At 41.1% G+C, this 19,650-nt stretch overlaps 1 protein-coding gene across 8 annotated transcripts in view; it reads left to right on the forward strand.

Moving 5' to 3' along the window:
* The window catches only part of MAPKAPK3 (MAPK activated protein kinase 3), a 93,831-nt gene extending 80,850 nt beyond the window's left edge, over positions 1-12,981 (forward strand). For all 8 annotated transcript variants that reach the window (XM_074602398.1, XM_074602395.1, XM_074602397.1 and 5 more), the window contains 7 exons: positions 935-1,014; positions 2,767-2,893; positions 4,409-4,484; positions 4,662-4,786; positions 6,810-6,895; positions 9,600-9,680; positions 11,169-12,981. In XM_074602398.1, the coding sequence (XP_074458499.1) occupies positions 935-1,014; positions 2,767-2,893; positions 4,409-4,484; positions 4,662-4,786; positions 6,810-6,895; positions 9,600-9,680; positions 11,169-11,327 (734 nt within the window). In that variant the 3' untranslated portion in view covers positions 11,328-12,981. The remainder of the gene's footprint in view (positions 1-934; positions 1,015-2,766; positions 2,894-4,408; positions 4,485-4,661; positions 4,787-6,809; positions 6,896-9,599; positions 9,681-11,168) is intronic.
* The last annotated feature ends 6,669 nt before the right edge of the window (positions 12,982-19,650 follow it).

The following is a 19,650-nucleotide window of genomic DNA, read 5'->3' on the forward strand; positions in this document are numbered from 1 at the left end:
TGTCCTTGCCTGAGATTGTGTAATTTCAATCTCAAGCCGTGTGAAAAAGGATTCCAGGTTACAGTACAAGAATTTCTACACTCTCTCTCACTACTGCAGCTGAGGTTTCTACCTATGCAGAAAACAGAGGATCAGGTTGAAATTGCTGGTTCTGTTTCCCAGTCAATGGAGGTGTAATGTAATGCTCAGTTGGTACAATGGAAATGTCACTCCTCCCTGCTCTGAAACCTCTCCCTGTGTAGCTGAACTCTTGCAGACTTCAAGAGTACTGCTGTTGCAAGGCAGCTCACCAACTACTAAAATTTCCCACTGGGGTTATGTTAAATTTTAGAAATGTACTATTTCAAAGGTGGCAGTTTGGGCTTTGCAGAATAGAACTGTTGATTTTCTTTCTCTTGAGGAAAAACTTCTAAAGACAGTGAGGAATGAAGATGTGACCTCACCTAAAATTACTATATTGTTATGTTGCTCTATTTTTAGAAAATCTGTTAGATCCTCCTGTTACCCCTGAACTAGAAGCTGAAAGTTAAACTTCTGTCTTGGACAACTGAGGACATGTCCTGGACAATCAGAGATATGTCTTGATTGGGGCTCCTTTCTCCCCAGTCTTGCATGTTGTTTGCGTACCTGCTCTGCTCTTGCTGCTTTTCTGGTGAGCGAATTAAAGTACAAATTTACAAGCTCATAAAAAACTGGAGTCTCAACCGTTCAGTTGCAATGCAGGCTCAGGAGGAGGGCTGAGCAGCCGGGGAATTGGGGGGTATGGTTGCATGCAAAACCAAAACACAGCTGTTAGGGCTAATTTTAGGTTTTCTAGTCTTGACGCTAGCCCTATATTCCAGCAAGCTGTTTGTAAGTCATAAGCATTCCCAAGCATGTCACTGAGTTACAGTGGGAATGTTAATGTGACCTTTCTCTAAAATTGTATTTATAGAGGCCTCTGAAATAATGAGAGACATCGGAACAGCCATCCAGTATCTGCATTCAATGAACATTGCCCATAGAGACGTCAAGGTGAGGCCTGAAGGTGTGTGGGCAGGGAGAAAAGACCATAAGGCAGAAAAATAAATGGGCAGAGGTGGTTTAAATAGAACTAGGAGTACAATCAGATGATCGAAGTGTTTCTGTTCCTCTGCCAGTGTGAGAAGGGATCTGTTCACAACTGGTTTGCTACTAGTTAAAGGTCAGGGGATTCGTGTGTGTTAATGCCGTCCAATTGTGTACGGAATGCAGAAGAATCTGGTGATAATCAAATGGTTAATTAAAGAGGTACTACCAACTTGCAATCCAGTTAATTAACAAGAAAATAATGCTGCCTGAAGTGAACTTATACTAGATGCTATACCTCTGTGTACAGTCTTTGACAGTTATTAGTTTTTTTCAGAATCCTACTTGCCTAAAAAAAACCCCAGGAACAAACAAACAAACAAAAAACCTAAACAAACACCAAAACCCTCTCCAGAGAGAGGAGAAACTGCATATATGGGAGGAATAATACCAATTCCATGCATCCAACCCACTTTAATACTATATGTAAATATTTAGGAAAATGGGAAGGTCTCAGTTACTACCATGTGGGAGTGTGTGTTTTATTAGTTAAAGTTTGTACCCACGTCTTCTTGTAGAGACTTGACCAGGTTTGGAGTATTGTATTTTGTTTTCATTCTGTAAATTGCACAGAATAAGCAAAGACAAGATAGCTGCACCAAGGCCTTTCTAGCACAGCAATGTGGTAGTGTTACGGAATGTGCTGGAGAGCACGTCACATAATGGTAGGCTGAGGCATCTGATTGATTCTCCAGTTCTGATTTGTGAATTTTCTACAGATGCTTCTGTATGTTTAGCTGGAGGGAGAACTGCCATTGCTTGGTGTCACTCAGGGGGATGTTTGAGGGTTCTTTAGGTAGGAACTGGAAAATGATTTAACAGTTCAGAGACGAAAAATCTGTTCACTTTTGTGGACCTGTGTACCATTGTCTACACACAGAAACTGAAGTACTTAGCCCCAAACACCACCTACACACACTCAGTGAACTCATGCAGGAATGGTTCAAATTGCTTAATAGATCCTAAATCCTGTTTTCTTTCAAGCTCTCCCTTCTTCTGTATGTCCCTAAACACTAGCATGAGAGAGGACATAGCTTCCTTATGACTGAGAAACTGAAAAACAAGTTCAAACAATTGCAGATTCTGGAGATGTGCTCGTTGTCCCTGTTCTTCCCGCACAAGAGCTTGTAGTTCCCTTTGTGCCACTTCTGGTTTTGGAGAGCCTTTATGGAGTATGGAGCAAGAGTGGAATAGCTCAGGTTTCAGGAGACAGAGGAGGGGAGGAGCAGGAAGGGGACTATGTCTGTATCGGTTAATTCTGATGGAGTTATGTCTGTTGCTCATAGAGAATTTGGCTGATGACTTCTCTTGTCTTCCAACTCAGCTACTTGAGTGTGGTACAGAGTGCAGAACAATCCCAGTAAGTGCAGTGAACTAGAGAGAGGTTCAAGAAGCCAGACTTGACACCCACTGGACCTGATGAGAGTCTTGTGTTTTGCTCTCCTAAGTACCATGTAGAGAAGGATGTTGATCCTTAGTCTGAGCAAAAATGCTATGTGTTGGGAGGGAACTTTCTGCATAGTGTGGTGGGGATGTGAGAGAAGTAAGAAGACCCAGATGCTGGTGGTGATCCAGGCAAGTGGGAATGGTTTGACCTTTCAGCTCATGAGAGACATCTCTTCATTGTCCAGTTTATCCTTTCTCTTGGTGGCCTTTCAGCCCGAAAACTTGCTTTACACGTCTAAAGAGAAGGATACTGTACTCAAACTCACAGACTTCGGCTTTGCCAAAGAAACCACTGTACAAAATGCGCTCCAGACCCCCTGTTACACTCCTTATTATGTGGGTAAGTTATCCAAAATGTGATTCTTTTGTGTTTGAGTCTGACATCCCTCCTTATAGTGGGCCTGTGGACTGTAGGAATGGATGGGAAATCTTCTATTGTGGATGTAAATACAAAGAGGTAGCCTGCAGATTTTAAACTAGGATCCAACCCAAACCTAGTCTGGTTGAGGTACAGTTTAGTACTCCTGCTTTCTTCCTTGGTTGCAGAGGAAACAGCCTTAATAGGGGATGCAAATGAGGATCAAGGAGAGAGAACATATTGCTTCTGATTACACTTGAAGTAATCCTGGTGTTTCCTCTGAATGATGCAATAAAAGCCATGGTTTGAACTCAGCTTCATGATTATTTGGGAGTTTCCTTGCAAAACTTCCCTTAGCTTAACTAATGCAATGAAAGAGAACAGGGAAAGTATTGCCTCAGCTGTAAAGCTTCTTAAAGCTGGCAAATGGAGAAATTAGTAATAAAAGACCAATGTGACTTAATCACAGCTGAATTTTTGCCTTCATTTTGTCCAAAGACAGAGTGCTGTGTAATGAACACCACAGTAGACTGTCCTTTATGCACTCATTTTAGAGTACGTCCCTTTTGGTCTTTGAGTTAATAGTCATTCACCATATGGTATGACTGAGGCAGTCCGCGCCTGGAACTTCTTTGGAAGAAAAAGGGCTTCATTTTTTGGAAGAATTAGTTCTCTTCTACGATGTAAGTTTTTATAGTTTTTTTTGTGTTGAAAGATATTGTTACTCATTGTTAGCAGATAATTAAGATAGCAATATTTTTTTCTGATGCTTTCTTCTATATTTTTGTAAGCTGGGATTAGTGATAAAATGTTAAGGAAATTATGCATATATATGTTTATGCCTTTGTATATAAACAAACTGACATTTCCCTTCTCAACACCTTTTTGTAAACCAGTATGATTGCTCGTATGTTTAGAGAATCATTTTCCTTACAAAATCAAGCTCCCTGCCAGTTCACCCGCCCCAGGGGAAAAAAAAAATCCCCTCTAAATGTATCTCTCTAAAATTTTGTTACTTAGTGAAAAAATGTAGTGCTCTGGAGACCAAGGGAAAATACAGTGCTCTGTAGTTGCTGCAGCTAAACATACTCCACCTAGGTGTCGTTCAAAATGTTATCACGGCTCAAGAAGGTCCTTTCTGTTCTGATTTCTGGAACATATGCTCCTGCCTCTTTCAATGCAGTGTTTCCCTGTACACATTTAGCTATAGCTCCTTCTGCTTTGCTGTAATCTTAGTACTCTCTTGAGCAAAGAGACACTAAGGTGAAGAGTGGGGCATTTTGCCAGCTCCGTTCCTCCTTTTTAAAACTACATTAGATGTAGTTACATTAGATGTGTTTGGGAACTTGTCAATAGAAAATACTACCCAGTTCCTGCAGTGCGTTGCATTTTTTTAATGCCTCTGATACTTGTTGAAGTGTGCTGCAACTTACATGGTGATGGAGATGAAAGGAAATATCTGGTACTCTGTTAATTTCTGGTTTTAATCTTCTTCAGCCCCAGAAGTCCTTGGTCCTGAGAAGTATGACAAATCATGTGACATGTGGTCGTTGGGTGTCATCACATATATTCTGTAAGTATTTGGAAAGAGGCTTGAGGAACAGAAAGAGGACGCATCTTGTTAAATCTACACTTGCAAGTAATTAGTCACTAGGATCTTGCAACCTGCAGAAGACTAAGCTTGTGTGGGACCTTTTGAGAGATGAAAGGACTTTCATAGTTATGAGAGTTCTTTTGTCCACTCTTACAGCCTGTGTGGGTTCCCTCCATTCTACTCAAACACCGGTCAAGCCATTTCTCCAGGGATGAAGAGAAGAATTCGGATGGGGCAATATGGGTTTCCCAATCCAGAGTGGGCTGAAGTATCAGAGGAAGGTAACAATGCTCACGGTTACCGATGAGTGTGTGCATGGTGTTGTGTGGTGGTGGAGAGCTTACAAGAGACTATTTCCAAAAACCTGTCTTAGGTTTTGTTTCCCTTTCTTCTAGAATTTAAATTATTTTTTTCTAAGATGATACAGAGAAAGACTGGGAACTCAAATACTAGCCAGCAACCTAAGTACTCCAGAAAGTAAATGACTACTGAAAAGTTTCTTTCAAATTCCAGCTAGTGCTAGTGAATGCCAAGATTAAACCCTCTGAAAACAAAAGTCTTTAATCCTGAGAAAGGAGGCTGCCAGGACAGCTGCAATGCAAGCTGAGTTGGAAGAAAGGCAAACTGTCTTAAGAACTCATTCAGTCTTTGCCCTCCTTGGTGACAGAGCCAGAAAGGATGGCAAGTTTTCATGGTAGCTTTTTGTGACGTAGGAACTTGCCAATCACCACTTGAAACAAGGTCAACAATTTATTTTGTATAAGTCATTGACTGAAAGCTGCTGCTGTTCAGCTGTGACCTGGATGGGCTCAAACCTGAAAGTGCATGTTTTTGATTCCCTCTTATCCTGACAGTCTTATAATCTGGAAGTCTCACCTGCCCATCATCTTAGAGCGAAAGGTCAGCAACCTCTGGGCACGTCTTTTTTCTCTAACAAGCCCTTTATATTGCTGTTGGTAGCATCCTGTTACTGTCTGCTGTTTAGCAATAACAAATCATCGCTGGATAATAACTGTGATCTGTGGCATTTTAACATCTCATTGGTTCTCATGGTTGCATGTGCAGCATCGACTACTGAGGAGAGCGTTTTAATATAAGGTGGATGTTTTACTTACGGGTTTCTGGCTTAATACTTTGTCTGCCTTGGGTCTTGTTCATATTACAGCAGTTATTAAAATGCATGGGGAGCTTGGTGAGAGAACGTGCACTCGGAAAATTTGTAGGGTTTCTGTATGCTTGCCTGAATGAAGACAGGTGCCCTATACCTTTGAACCTATTAAAATCAACTAGTTTATGTGTATTCTTTTAGGCTGATCAGGCATCTTCAGCAGACTGCTTCTTTTTGCCTTCCTTTGTACCGTCATGGTTTTCTTTATGTTATCATTCCATCGTCTATGGAGGCTTCCTCTAAATTCCCCTCCAACTTCTTGTAACCATCTTAATGGGTTCTGTTTGTGGTCCCCTCCTTTTGTTTCCTTGTACATTTTAGAGTCCACGTAATCTCTGCTGTAAAACTCCTTTGCAGCATCTCTCAACAAACTGAAGTCTCAACTTGTACCTCTAACAGCTTCTTACAAGCATTTAGTCATCTCATATTTAATGTTTCTAAAAGAGAACTCTTATGCAGAAGTTTTTCTAGGTTCCCCCAAGGAAGTTATGCATAAATCTTTCTAAATAACGTCCCTTAGATGTAGTGTTTCCAGTCTGCCCACATTAATGAAACTCTTGTCTAGATTCTCATCATCTCATATCTCAGTTACTTAGGACTCCTGCTTTGGCAGATACCATGTTCACAGAATGCTGCAAAGCCTGTTTGTGCAATCCATTTCTTTGACTGTGTTATCCTTTTAGTGGCCTCTCAGTTGTCAAAGAAAAGTTTATTATCTTTTTTTTCTGCGACTGTGCTAGTTTTTGCCTTCTATCATTTCTCAAAACATCAGCTTATGCATTCATTCAGCCCGTAATGCCGAGCGTGTTGCCATCTTTCAGACAGGTGGCTTGGCAGCTTTCTGTTCCTCTGTTTCCCTTTTTCTCAAGTTCTTGCTCTCAAAGCAGTTGGTTTAGTGATGTAGATAGCATAGCTGGAATCCCTAATCCTTTATCTTTCCTTCTTATCTCTTGTTTTGGATGTTTTCATGTTCTGCCTCTTTAACTTACCACACTGCACATGGCTTCTTAACATGGTACCAGCAATAGGTAGGCGTTTTTGAGTTCTGCAGAATTTCTTCATTCAGCAGGTCATTGTATTCTCAAGGTTATTTGGGAACACAGTAGTAAACATGCCATGTTTGTCCTGTGTTTCAGCCAAACAACTTATTCGCCATTTGCTGAAGACTGACCCAACAGAGAGGATGACAGTTTCTCAGTTTATGAATCACCCTTGGATTAATGTAAGTTTCATATCTCTTTTCACAAGATGAATTCTTACACGCAGAACTTACATGTAGCTCCACATAGCACAGCAAAAGAAGGATTGATGATTATTGTTAATAACTTAATTAACCTCTGTGCCCTCTGTGGAGGGCACAGTCATCTGCTTGTAGAACCACAGCTCTTCTTGGTGTTACCAGAGGACACACAAAGAGAGACACCCACAGTAGCGTCCTTGGAAGCAAAAGCCGAAAGTATCTGTATCTTCTGTGAGCAGGCAGTCAGTGTTGACTCTGCAGCATATGCATGTGTTACTCTCTTTAAAAATATAAAAATAAACTGTATGTACTTACTTCATTGGTGCAGGATTTAGAGACATCTATTATTAGTGGTCTCAGGCACCATTGTGCATAGCTGTGCTAGTGTGAACACGGTTCTGTGCTTAGTGGGAATTCTCATCCTTGGCAGAGTTTGGAAATGCGTGGGGGAGGAGCAAGGGTCTCAGCTTAGCGCCCTATAAGAGGTTGCCAGATAGGGGTGGTACACAGAGCTATTATTGGTCCCGGTTCAGGTTTCATTCTATGACTTGGTTGAATCTACTTTTCCTTAAAAAAATCTTTTTTTTTTGGGGGGGGAAGGAGTGGGGAAAGACTCTAATAATACAACATCAGTTATTTCAAACAAGAGACAAGAATCCCAGGAGTTATCAGGCTGAGTTTCAGCATATCGTCTCTGCTCTGTAGGTGTCACTTAAAATAATAGATTATACTTCTCACATTTGTGCATAGAAGGACACCAGTCTTGTTCTTACCGCCCAAAAATTATCAGCCAGGAACAGAATCACTTGTACTGTAGAATGCCCTTTTCTCTCATAGCGCTTTACCTGTCTGTGCTGATCCTCAGAGGAAGGGGCAGAAGCAGAGGTGTGACTAATAGTCAATATTTCTATAATGCCTGTTTGAAGATATGAAAACCCTTAGAATTGTATAGAAATGTAGTTGCATAACATCCTGATGAAGTAGATAGATGTCTTCATTTAGAGCTGTGAAAACTGAGAAATTAAGGTTACAAAGACTCTGTAGAACTAGAACAGAACCTAGACAATGTTTCTAAGTCTTTTTTAACCCAATAAAAACGTAATCACTGTTCAGAATAAATACCTCCAGCTTTAAGTGTTTGAAGACCCAAGAAGGAGGTGTTTCAGAAGTCAGCAGGCGATGAATTTCACAGAATAAGTGCCTAATAGCTAAGGAAGCTACCACCTACAGTGACACATGTTACTTGAAATATGCATATAACCAATTAATAAGGAGGAGATTAGAGACAAGATTCTGCTGCACCAAAGAGCCGTGCTAGAATACCATTCCTGGAAGAATGCTCTTGGAGCTGCAGGTTGGCATCTTTTTGTGCTGAACCTATTGTTCCCACGAGGCAGAGGGAGGGAGAGGGAAAGACCAACATAGTGAATGCCTGTGTTCTTCCTTTTCCTAAATCCCCAAGTGGGAACATGTATGGGGAGATGCCCGCACAAGCAGTGGAGGAGGGTGCTTTTCTCTCCTCTTCTTTTTCTCTCATTTTTTTTTTATTACGTGGATGGCAGAAGTATTATTGTGGACTATGCAAAAATTTTCAGTTTAGGTGGGGTCCTCTAGTTTGCTATGAGCTACTTCTTGTTAAATAGATCTTATCTCCAAGCTGATAGGAGGGCAACTTCAACACCTGCTCAGGGACACCATTAAAGCCAGTCATCTGGTTTTCCATTTCCCTCCTCCCAGCTGTACTTGATAAAACTATACTGTGGCCAGCTAGGGTCCTTTTCCAGAGGATGCTGGCGTCATCATTTCTGCTTCCACTTCTGTAACTACTGCTGTGGTGCTGTTAGCTTGGTGGAGTGTAAGCACTGCTTACAATGTAATGCTTATTTTACAATGACATATACAGGGATCTCCCTAAACTTTTTTGACATGAAGCTGCATCTGGTGTAGGACACCACAGCAGTAGACAGCAAGTTTGCATAGAAAGCATAAGGGATATAGGTATGAATTTATAGTTTGGGTTATGGACTGACAAGAAATACTATGATTCTTGCTGAATTTAGCTGGGGAACTGCACGTCATGCTTTAGAAATTGTACCTTATTCTAATTTAAAATGTCTACTGATCTTTCATGGCAGGTGAGCATAGATCTCAATTTTATGTGGAAGAGCATTTCAAGCGATGCACTGTCTTCTGAACTGTGCTTACTCTGAGTAATAGTATAATTTCCTCTTTGGGGCACGTTTATGATCTGATAAACTGGTAATCTCAGTTAATGTAGATATGCAAGAAAATTTTTCCTACGACAAATCCCAGAAGATAAAGGTCAAATCAACCACTTTAAAACATTGACTAACGAATAGTGAAATGACAGTTAAAATATAAAACGTACATAAAAATTTATCCAACGCAGGGATATTGGTTGGACTGGAAGGGAGAAGAGTGAAAGAAACTCAGCACTGATTTCTTTCTCCTTTTTTTCTTTGAAAATATTGTCATGTGGGGACTATAGTCCTTTTCTACCTCACACATGAATTAGCTTCTGGAGTGATTGAAAGCATGAATAATGAGGGCCACTGAAGGACATTACATAAACTTTTATGCCCTCAGCACACATAGAAGAGCAAGCAGGCACTTCCCAAATGTGATTTTGCAGAACACGTCTTTTGATATTTTTCCCTTTTCTCAGAGATCAATGGCAGTGCCACCAACTCCTCTTCATACTGCACGGGTCCTGCAAGAGGATAAAGACCACTGGGATGAAGTTAAAGTGAGTCAATCACAGTTCAGATTTCTTGAAATCAAGTCTGGTAAGAGATTAAATGGGCTGGCTTCTCTGCATATGCCTATTTCCTTGGAGGTTATGGCTAATTTGAATACAACCATGTTAAACAAGGGAAACATAAAAAGTCCTGGTTAGAACAGAAGTGTATATGATAGCCATTTAAAAAAGAAGAATGCTATTTGAGCTTCATCTGATAGCCAAATACCAACAAAGTAGATGTTTATGATCAAAGTTGTTAACGTTGCTACCTGTTGAGCCACTGTATGTAACCGCAGAGTAGAAAGGATAGTGTTGAGGGAGCTTGAAGTTCACTATAGTGAAGTGAAGAATATGATGAAAATGCAGGGGTACAGGGTGGGATGACTGAGCTGCATTCTGGTTTTCTACTCTGTTCTATTGTAAAAAAACATTAAATAAGCTTAGTCATGTCTTGTTGTGATATTTGGCAAGGGGAGATAAAAATATATCTGTCTTTCCCTTAATCTAACCAGGTGCCTCACCTACTGTTTGTACTGATGACAGTTGAATGCTTCCTGCAAAGAGAAACTATAGGGCAGACTAAAAGTTGTTTGCAAGCTTTAACTCTTTCCTGCTGGCCTTTATCAGGTTGGCATGCTTTTACAATTAATTATGAATTTTTTGCACTTATAATGCTTGGCATTTTGATAATTGCTATGTTCCTGGAATGTATTTTACTGATTACTGATTTTATTTAAATTACTGATGTCTCAGCTGTTGAACTATGTAATGGTAAATGGTAAAATTTCATAGGTCCTAGGCAACATTTGCCTCTCGAGTCAAAGAGAGAAACAGATAGTTTCACTTACCGTTCTTCATTTCCATATTTCCGAGAAATTCTTATACTTGTGCTTTGTATAGGTCCCTTGGGCCATCAGCATTCCCATAATATTTAATCGTTTTTCCACTCCTGAACTAAATGCATAGACATTCATTTACTTGAGCAGATTTTTGCTTAAGGCCTTATTCAAAAGTTTAAAATTTGCCTACACTCAAACATTAATTCAAACTGAGGAAGCGTGTGAGTTTGAGGCACATACTTTTAAACAACTTTGTGTGGACTCTCTATTCTAGTTCCTGCTAACCTCGCTTGGTAACAGAGCAAGGAGAGCAGCGCCCTGACTCTGGTTTAAGAAGCTCAGGCTCAGTAGCTGGTGAAGGCCCAGAGCCAGGCAGTAAGAAATGCTGGGCACAGGGACATGATGGAATTTAGGCCAGCCAAGTGTGGTCCTGCATGCTCACGTATGAAACGCTGTGTGAATAGCTCCTCCTGAATGAGTCCGTGAGTAGAATGAAGCCTTTAGTCATAGTCCAGTGCAGCAGAAAGGGCTCAGCTATTTCTGGCCGTAGTGTAACAGAGGGTTCCTTTTTGTACGTTCATCTCTTGGCAGTAGTGTGGGGTGGCTGTGTGCTCTCTGCCTCAGGGTTTTCAATAAATTCCTTCCTTGGTTTCAGGAGGAGATGACCAGTGCTTTGGCTACCATGAGGGTGGACTATGATCAGGTGAAAATCAAAGACTTGAAAACATCCAACAACCGCCTCCTGAACAAACGCCGTAAGAAGCAGAAGCAGGCAGGCACCTCTTCTGCAGCACCAGGGTGCAATAACCAATGAGAAGAGAAGCCAAGGACCTGTGGGTGGAGGGTAAAAATTAAAAGGAACAATTTAAAATCAGTATGATCAACTCAGTCCGTACCACAAAGGCAGTGAGACTGTGAAGAAGCTATCCTGCAAAGAGGGAGCAGTGTGAAAGATTACATTTTTATAACTTGAATCAAGGCTTTGCTTTTAAAGGCTAATGTATATGACGTGATTCTGTTGCATATTGCTTGGGAAAGTACAGCAATACCAGAAACGTTATGGGGTTTTGTTTTGGCTTTAACTGTATCGGACAAGAGGAGAGGAGGCAGTCTCAGCATACTAACGCACTGAGGCTTTAACAGCCATCTACAAGACTAACTTCTGCTACTATTTTAAACTTGGGATTAGAAAAAATGCCAAGTGTTCTGCTAGTAGTGTTTTAATAATCCAAACATGAGTATTAAGAAAGGAGAAAAATGTCACTACTCTTTATGTGAGTAGCACAGGTGCAGTTCTATTATGGATGTATCGGACAGCATTTCGTGTTAGAGTTGGTAATAGTCAATGTTTCCAAACTTACCTCCTGTAGTTACAGAATATCACCTAAACAGTAAACAGTAATTCCTGTTACAGAAGAAAGCATCCATACATTTCCATTAAAGTCTTCATGTAGTCTCATGAGAAGATCTGAGTTTGTCATGGATTCTCACTTGATAACGTGTAAGTTTTCTAAACTGTAACCATTATGTCATGTCTGTGCCACTGTCAGTTCCCTCTCTTGTGATGTTTTTAATTTAAATGGTAGTTTATGTGAAGAGTTTTAATAAGGATTTAATTAGTTGAAGGTATCCTGCAGAGAATATTGCTGTTCCTCTTGGATCCATGACCTCTAGGGTGTACAACTGGACATGCAGTTGTATACCAGGGACTGCTTTAGAAGAAACACTTCTAAATTTTGGGAAGAAGTGGCAAACGCGTGTTCTCTGAATGGACCCTGGTGTCTGCCAACATCCCTTCTGGTAATTATCTCCAGATCTGGTGCCTAAGATGTGCTGATCTTAGCAAATTTTGGGGTGCTGGGGTTGGTTTGTTTCCTGGAGTCAGGGAGGGGGAGGATGCTACTTTATTTGCAGTGTTTTGTCAGTGTTTCTGGATCCGAAGATTTTCGTCACCTAAGGGAGATTACCTAGAAGTATATCCACTCTTTTTTTTTTCGTATTCTAATTCTTGCTTTATAGGATCCTGGCCTTGGTTTGCTAATTTGTTCTACTTTGTGATCAAAATACTTCTTCTCACTGTATTTGGGGTTTGGTTTTTTTTGAGTTGAGGTGAAGCAAATATTTGTGAAAGTGTTATCAGAGTCTAGGATGAAAATTACGTGCTTCCAGTGATGCAGACAAAAGCTACTTTGTGGTAGGCACACAGAGTACTTGTGTGTTAATATGCTCGGAAGAATGTTAAAACACAAAAAGGAAAACCAGGCTCCAGAGAGGATCTGAGTCATCAAACCTGACTGCCGCATAGATCTTGTTACCTCCAACAAAGATGAACTCGAGGCTTTTGGACCTCATCTGGGGAGCCCTGTTCCCATCTTCACAGTGTTTATGGGACCTCCATTCTTCTTTGTGAACTAGTCTTCTTTGGTCCTAGGGTTTTAATGATTTTAATAAATCATATCACAACGTTCCTTCCTCCTGGCATCCCTGTTTTTGTTGAGATGGGGAAGAGTTTGAATTGCTTTGCGAGGTACATCTATGTTGAAGGTGATGGGAAAAGGGAGAAGGAAAAGTGCACAATGATGTCCATATTCAAAGGCTGTCCAACTTTGAGCAGTTTTTTAAGATTACAAGCGTTTGTTTTTAAATATCAATCTCTGTGAAGATGTATTTTAGAATTATTTCATGTTGTCTAGGTGTATCTATGATTATAGCATGTCCTGTATATGTTTATTTTTATCATATTACTCCTATGAATTATGCAAATATTATTCACTACCTGTAAATGATAATACAACAAAGAGTTGTGATGTGTTCAGGGTGCAACAGTTAGGATTAGAGCCAGATCCAAGTTTCTGTCCCTTTATCCAAATTTTTTGAGGGTGCTATATGTACATCCCTCCTGCCTTCCCACCTCTGTGCCCCCTCAGGGTGACACATGCTCCCACTATCCCAGTTAACAGGGCAACCTGTGCATGATGCGGTGATGTCCTGGCTGCCTTTGGCAGAGTGTATTGAAACTTGCAACCCGCAGTTTTGCATCTGCCTTGCCCAGGGTTTGAGCTGGAGCTCTCAGTTTCCAGCCGGCGCCTTCTTGCCTGTCAGTTCAGCCTGGAGCCTGAAGACACGTAACTGTTCCTGAGTAGTTTTCCATGGGAAACTGCAGTTTGGAAGCTGGGGTGATGAACTGATGCACTTGGGCACAGCACCTTCAGCTTTCAGTCCCTGTATAGTAGGACAATACCATCTCGTTAAATTTGGACTAACAGTTCTTGTGTTTTACCCTGCAGTGACAACATCCAGGAATACTGTAAAGCCCAGCAGGAGCCTGAGGAGGGCCTGAAAATAGCAGATGTGGAAGTGTATGCAAGTATTGTACAGAAGTGTTTGTGCTTATTGTACAGACGAAAGGAGGCAACTCCTTGGGAGCTGGGAAGCAGCTGACGTGTAGTACCTGGAGCCTCAGACTGCTGTCCTGTTGTAACGCAGCTGCCTTCTGTAACATGACGGGAGCAGGGTATGAGAGCCCTAGCCGCGTTTTAGCCCTGAGTCAGCCAGAGCTGTGAGAATCTGCTGGGGAGCAGATTCGGGGGCTGCGCTTGTTGTCACCCCTCGCTGGGGTGCAGCCGTCCCCCCAGCAGTGTCCATGTGTCTCCGCAGGCACATACATACCGCTCTATGCGCCACCTCCTGCCTGCCACGCTGCGATGCAGCCGCGGGGGGCCGCAGGCAGCACAGCATCCCCAGCAGCATCAAGGTCACTGGGCTTTCCCGAAAGCTCCCACAGTTCCAGTAGCTGGCATCAGTTAGAACTAAAACCTACGTGATCTTGGGGTCTGTGTCACATTAGTGTTCTTGCCAACGGCTGCAGGGAGCGCTGCCCGTTGCTAGCACGTGCGCTGTGCCCTGCAGGAGCCTGTGATGAGATTCATGTGTACGTTTTGCAGAAGATCTCTCCTTCCTGGCTGCTAGCTCTGTCACATGAAGGGCCCGCCTTCTAGCTGCATTCACACACATTATAAAGAGCTTTGGTGTGCTAGGGGTGGTATTTCGGTCTTGCCTCTTCCCTCAGCCATATAGTATAATCGTCTCTTTAGAACCTGCTGCTTAGGTTCCAAATTTATAGCCTGTTTTTAGAAAGGATAGGCTATTGTAGAACTGATTATGCATTTGCATATTCATCAGCCATATAGAGGAGGTAAAGAGCTGGGAAGGGAAAGAAGAAATGAATGGTCAATAGAGAAGGCTTCGAGGAGAATGCGGATTAAAAGGTCCATTTATTTTTTACGGCAGAAGCTAAAAAAGGACTGTGCACAATTCCCCACCCCCATTCCTTTTCATAGCAATTGCTTATGGGCCGCTGCCTCCCGTTGTATTTCTCTGCACTGTACTCCTCTCATACACATGCGTTCTTGCTCGCTCACTCGCAAGTGCACTTTCTCTGACTCACACACAAGCATGTACGCAAGCACAGATAAAATTCCCTCCCACACTTTTCCATTTCTTGCACTACATGCTTTCTTACCACTTTGACCACATGTGCCATATGATGAGCCTTTTTTTTTGACGTGGTGCAATTAAAAACTAACATTGATGGTAAGCTCTTGGCCTACTTCTGTGTTTTTCTATTTGTGAAAACCCAGCACGCAGTCCTGGGATTGCTTTTCTCTCTTAACACTTCAGTGCCTAGAGTCTGGAGGCCCAATTATGTAACTGCTTCTGACTTGTCTGACATGAGGGATAATGAGAATGCTACATACTCAGTTTGATCTAATTTCCCGTCCTCTTTTCAATTCAGACTTTGGCCCACGTTTAGACAAAGGCGCTTTTGAGAAAAGGAAGATTTAGTGAGGAGGAGAGAACTAAGGCTTTTAATTACTTACACGTAATCGTAAGTACACGTACTGTTTTAAACCTGTGTTAAAGGTAGGGAAGAGGTGTAAATCTGTGTCCAGCTGCTTTGATATATTTGCATGCTCAGCCTAAGGATGAAGCCAGCTGTGGGAGCCAGCTCAGCTGGACTTAAAGGGAGGAAAACTCTTGTCCTAGAGGATGCACCCCACTCATTCACCAGTGCCCTTTCACACTCACTAACAAACCACAGGGAGTGAAGGCAAGCAGGGAATGAATTTGCATGTGGAAGAACTCCTTTCTTCCAATAGTACATGTTTTGGAGAGTTTTTTGCGGAAATACCAGAATTCTCTTTTTCCTAGGTTCCAGTATTTCCCTTCTTCACCTGGCTGTTCTTGGTACTGGAGCTGGTGTAGCTGAGAATGAACATAGTTAATTCTCTTTTAGAGAGCCTAAAGAGGGTGAAGACAGGGAAGCAAACTTGGAAGCCAGAGAACACGTTCTCAAAACCTCAAAGAAAAAGAAAATTGTTAAAAATTCTTGCAAGCTAACAAGCAAGTTTACTTCAGGTACATACTTAAACGCATCTCACATCTGGAAAATTGTGGTTAGAACAATCCTAGGTGATAACATTTGCTGAAGAAATGTTTCCCTGAAATCTTTGCACCAGGTAAGAAAATGCTTTTTGTGTATTAAGTACAGCTTTAAAAAAGGATTATTTTTTTTTTCAGTCTGTGCGGTTAGAAGAACTTAATGGGGCCAAGGGAGTAGAAATGGGGGATGATATGTCATGTTGAAAAATAAGATAAGAAATGTCTGCTGTTGTATTCTACTCCAACTTATTTTTTTACTGCAGGTGCTACCTCTGTACAGACATAGCAGGATAGATTCAGCTTTTTATTAGTCTTTTTTACCACTGGAGGAGGATGATGTTCCTGCACTCTAGGGAAATGTGAAAGATAATTCTGTGACTGTAGATGAACACCTGTATTGGTAAATCTGTAAATCATGCCTAGCATTAACTTTATTTCAAAATTTCCTGCCTCGTGAATCTACCAGGTGCCGAGATCTCATAGGTCTGCTCTAAATGCATAAAGGCACAGAGGCATCATTGTCAGTGTGTTTCCTCATACTACTTGAGACTGCAAAAAGAAGCAATTGCTGAAATGTGCTGTGGTGTTTTTAGGTTCCAGGAGCCAAAGGGGAAAAAAATGCAGCTTTCAAATAGCTGGGGAGTTGGACTAGATGATCTCTAGAGGTCCCTTCCAACTCTGAAAAATTCCGTGATTCTGTGGAGCTGACATGAAGGGCCAGGCTGTCTTTGGTCTGAGGAGGGGTGGTACTTGAAGATAGTATACAGCTCAGCTTCCAGATCTGATAATAAACACGTTTTAGCTGTGTGGGGCTGCAGGCCCAGATTACTAGTAAAGTCTCTCCTGCTTTGACAACATGCTGGGGTTTGTCTGCTGTTAGCCGCTGAAACGTACTTATTTGGTCCATTTAGCCTTCTTAGTTGTGAGGTTGCACTAAAGCTGAATAATTCAAAAAAGGAAGAGTTACGTTATTTTCTTCCATGCTAAGCTTCTAAATTTATTTCTGTTGAATTTTACTGAATTCAAGTTAATTACCGGTATTGACAGTGTAACAACTGTTTCTCACTGCACCTTTACTTGTTAACAGTGATCATAAGTGCTTCTTTATGGGGGGCGTGTCTTTTTTGTCTTAGGACTTTTATTCCAGTTTTGAAATTAAATGGCAAGGTTATTTTGCCTAATATTGTTCTCCCAAAACTTCCAGGCTAATCCATTTGGGAAACATGGAAGATGTTCTCAAGAGATGTCTTATTGCTTAGTTACTGAAACACCTGCTAAAGCTGAGCTCTTTAAAAAAACTGAAAATTATTTAAATGTGAAAAAGAGTGGGTTGATCTGGAAAAGAAACTTCTCAAAAGACTAAAATTAGAATGGAATGTGTTAGAAGAGAAATACTGGTGGGGGAGGAGGACTAAGGTTTTTTAAAATAAAAATGCTACCACTTGAATAATGATCAAGGAATTTCTGGTTAGGATATTAGCTGCTGCTCCAACCCAGAGCAGTTCCTGAATTCAGAAATAATTATATTTCCCCTAAAGATAGATATACAATACAGACTCCATTTTTTTTCTAAGGTAGTCTAAAGCAAGGCTTAGCTTGATACTTATAAATGAGACTTTTGAGTAAATGCTGTTAGTATACCAAATAAACGACTTTTTAGACCAACTAATAGCTGAACAAATATGCTTTGCAGATTAAGTTCTGTTCTGCTAAAGTTGCCTGAGTGAGCTGCCTTTCTGCTTGCAGAAACCTCATCAAGGTGAAGTTAACTTTCTTTTTTGCTTTCAGAGATTTTACACTTCTATCTTGCACTTCATCACTGTGTTTGACACTTGTCTTGAGTAAAAATCTAATCAGTTGTCTCAAAGCTAACCTTCCATGATACAGTGTTTTTTCTTTTTTGGCTCAATTACAGTTGTACCACCTCTTCTGTTATTTCTGAACTTCTTTTACTGGTGTAAAATATTGGAAGATTTTCAAGGAATCCCACTACCTGGCAGGAAGCAAGAAACCGCATTGTATGTAAAACGCTAAGGAGGAACATTCCAAGCAATGGGTGATAGAAGGAAAGATGTCCCTCTGAGGGTAATAGAAAACCCCAAAGAAATGAACCCAACCAGAACTTAATACTTTTTCTACTGTTTGAGAATGGGCTGTGGGTATACTCTCCAAGATTTATGAGTGCCTCCTTTAGAGATAACCCCAAAGGATTGGGGTAACTGCTCTCCCTTCAGAGCAGCAGCAGTCTACTGCAGGATGGCGTGAGCAGCTCTGCCGTGCTTGCCTCCCTCAGACTTCTCCCAGAGGCTGATGCGCTTCCTCTGTTATCATTTCTCATACCCACGGTGTTGTGGTGAAGGGAGGGTGTAAGTAGAGCCATCAGCCCTTTCAGCTCCTGCACAGGATGTTTTAACCTTTGCTGTTTCTCAGCTTCATTCAGAATAAACATGTTTAAATTTATTAGGAAAATGTTACTTTAAAATCCCATCTCCTATGGAATTTAAGCTGTTTTTCCAATCAGCTCTGTAAAGCACCATGCTAGTGTCCTGAGTCATAGAACTGTTATTTCAACATCTCTTGGTGCAGGTTGTAGGTTATCTCACCGAGAAATAACCGCTGAGGGCAGAAATACTTTTATTTCCTCCTCCTGCCTTTTAAGTCTTTGTGTGGAATACTTCACTTAACTACAAAGAGTAAAAAGAGGTGGACTAGTTATCTTCCTTTTAATCCTTTGGTTTTCTTCTTAATTTTGTTAGACTGATGTATTTTGCACTTTTTGGAAGTCATGAGTACTTCCTTTAGAGAGACTTGACTGCAGTATTTCAGTTTCTTCTCTAAACATAAAAAAAAATCCTATTGAAGCTTTTTGCTATAGGATATTTAAAATCTGAGGAGTAGGAAGGAATTGAATTTCCTGATTTAAAGTGACTCAGCTAGATCTGCCTCCTTGTTTCGTAATAAATTCTCTGCATTGAGCTCAAACCTTGGCTGGCACTTGGTAGAGCTATCAAATGTTTTCTCGATTAATTTGTCATTCCTGCACAAAGTCAGTTTCTAAGCTGTTCCTTGAGAATCCTGGAACAACTATCTAATAAGCAATCATTAGCTCCAAAAGTATATGACTCTGTGTCATAAGGCATCTGGTGCTATCACTTGAAGCTTCCGTCATCGCAAGTTACAGCAGTTATATGCCTGGCTAATGCCTGGCTAACAGGAACCCAGTAATAATAAGTGATTACTTTAGTTTGTTAATACTGTGCACTTTCATAGCGTATCTGCAGTCATTCACACACACATGCATCAAACCTGCTTCCCATAACTTCAGTCTAATATAAAGAGTTGCTTCATTTCTATATGAAACCTAAATGGTGGTGGTGTTCTGTACTAAGCAAATTAATTTTAAAGCATTTCTTTTAAGCCTGAAAGTTTTCTTTATAGGATTCCTTAGATTGTGTACTTCCATTTGCAGCAGGTTTTTTCCCCAACTTCAGAAAATTATTTCTAGTGAAAGTTTAAAAAGAAAGTTGATATTTGTGATAAAGTTGAGTGTTTATGGGTAAGGTTGAAGGGGAAGGCAAATAAGGGAGATGTTGTGCTGGGAGTATGCTACAGACCACCTGGCCAGGATGAGGAGACAGACGAAGTATTCTGTAAGCGGCTGGCTGAAGTCTTGCAATTGCCAGCCCTTGTTCTGG

The sequence above is a fragment of the Larus michahellis genome, chromosome 10, assembly GCF_964199755.1.
Source record: "Larus michahellis chromosome 10, bLarMic1.1, whole genome shotgun sequence".
Classification (NCBI taxonomy): Eukaryota; Metazoa; Chordata; class Aves; order Charadriiformes; family Laridae; genus Larus; species Larus michahellis.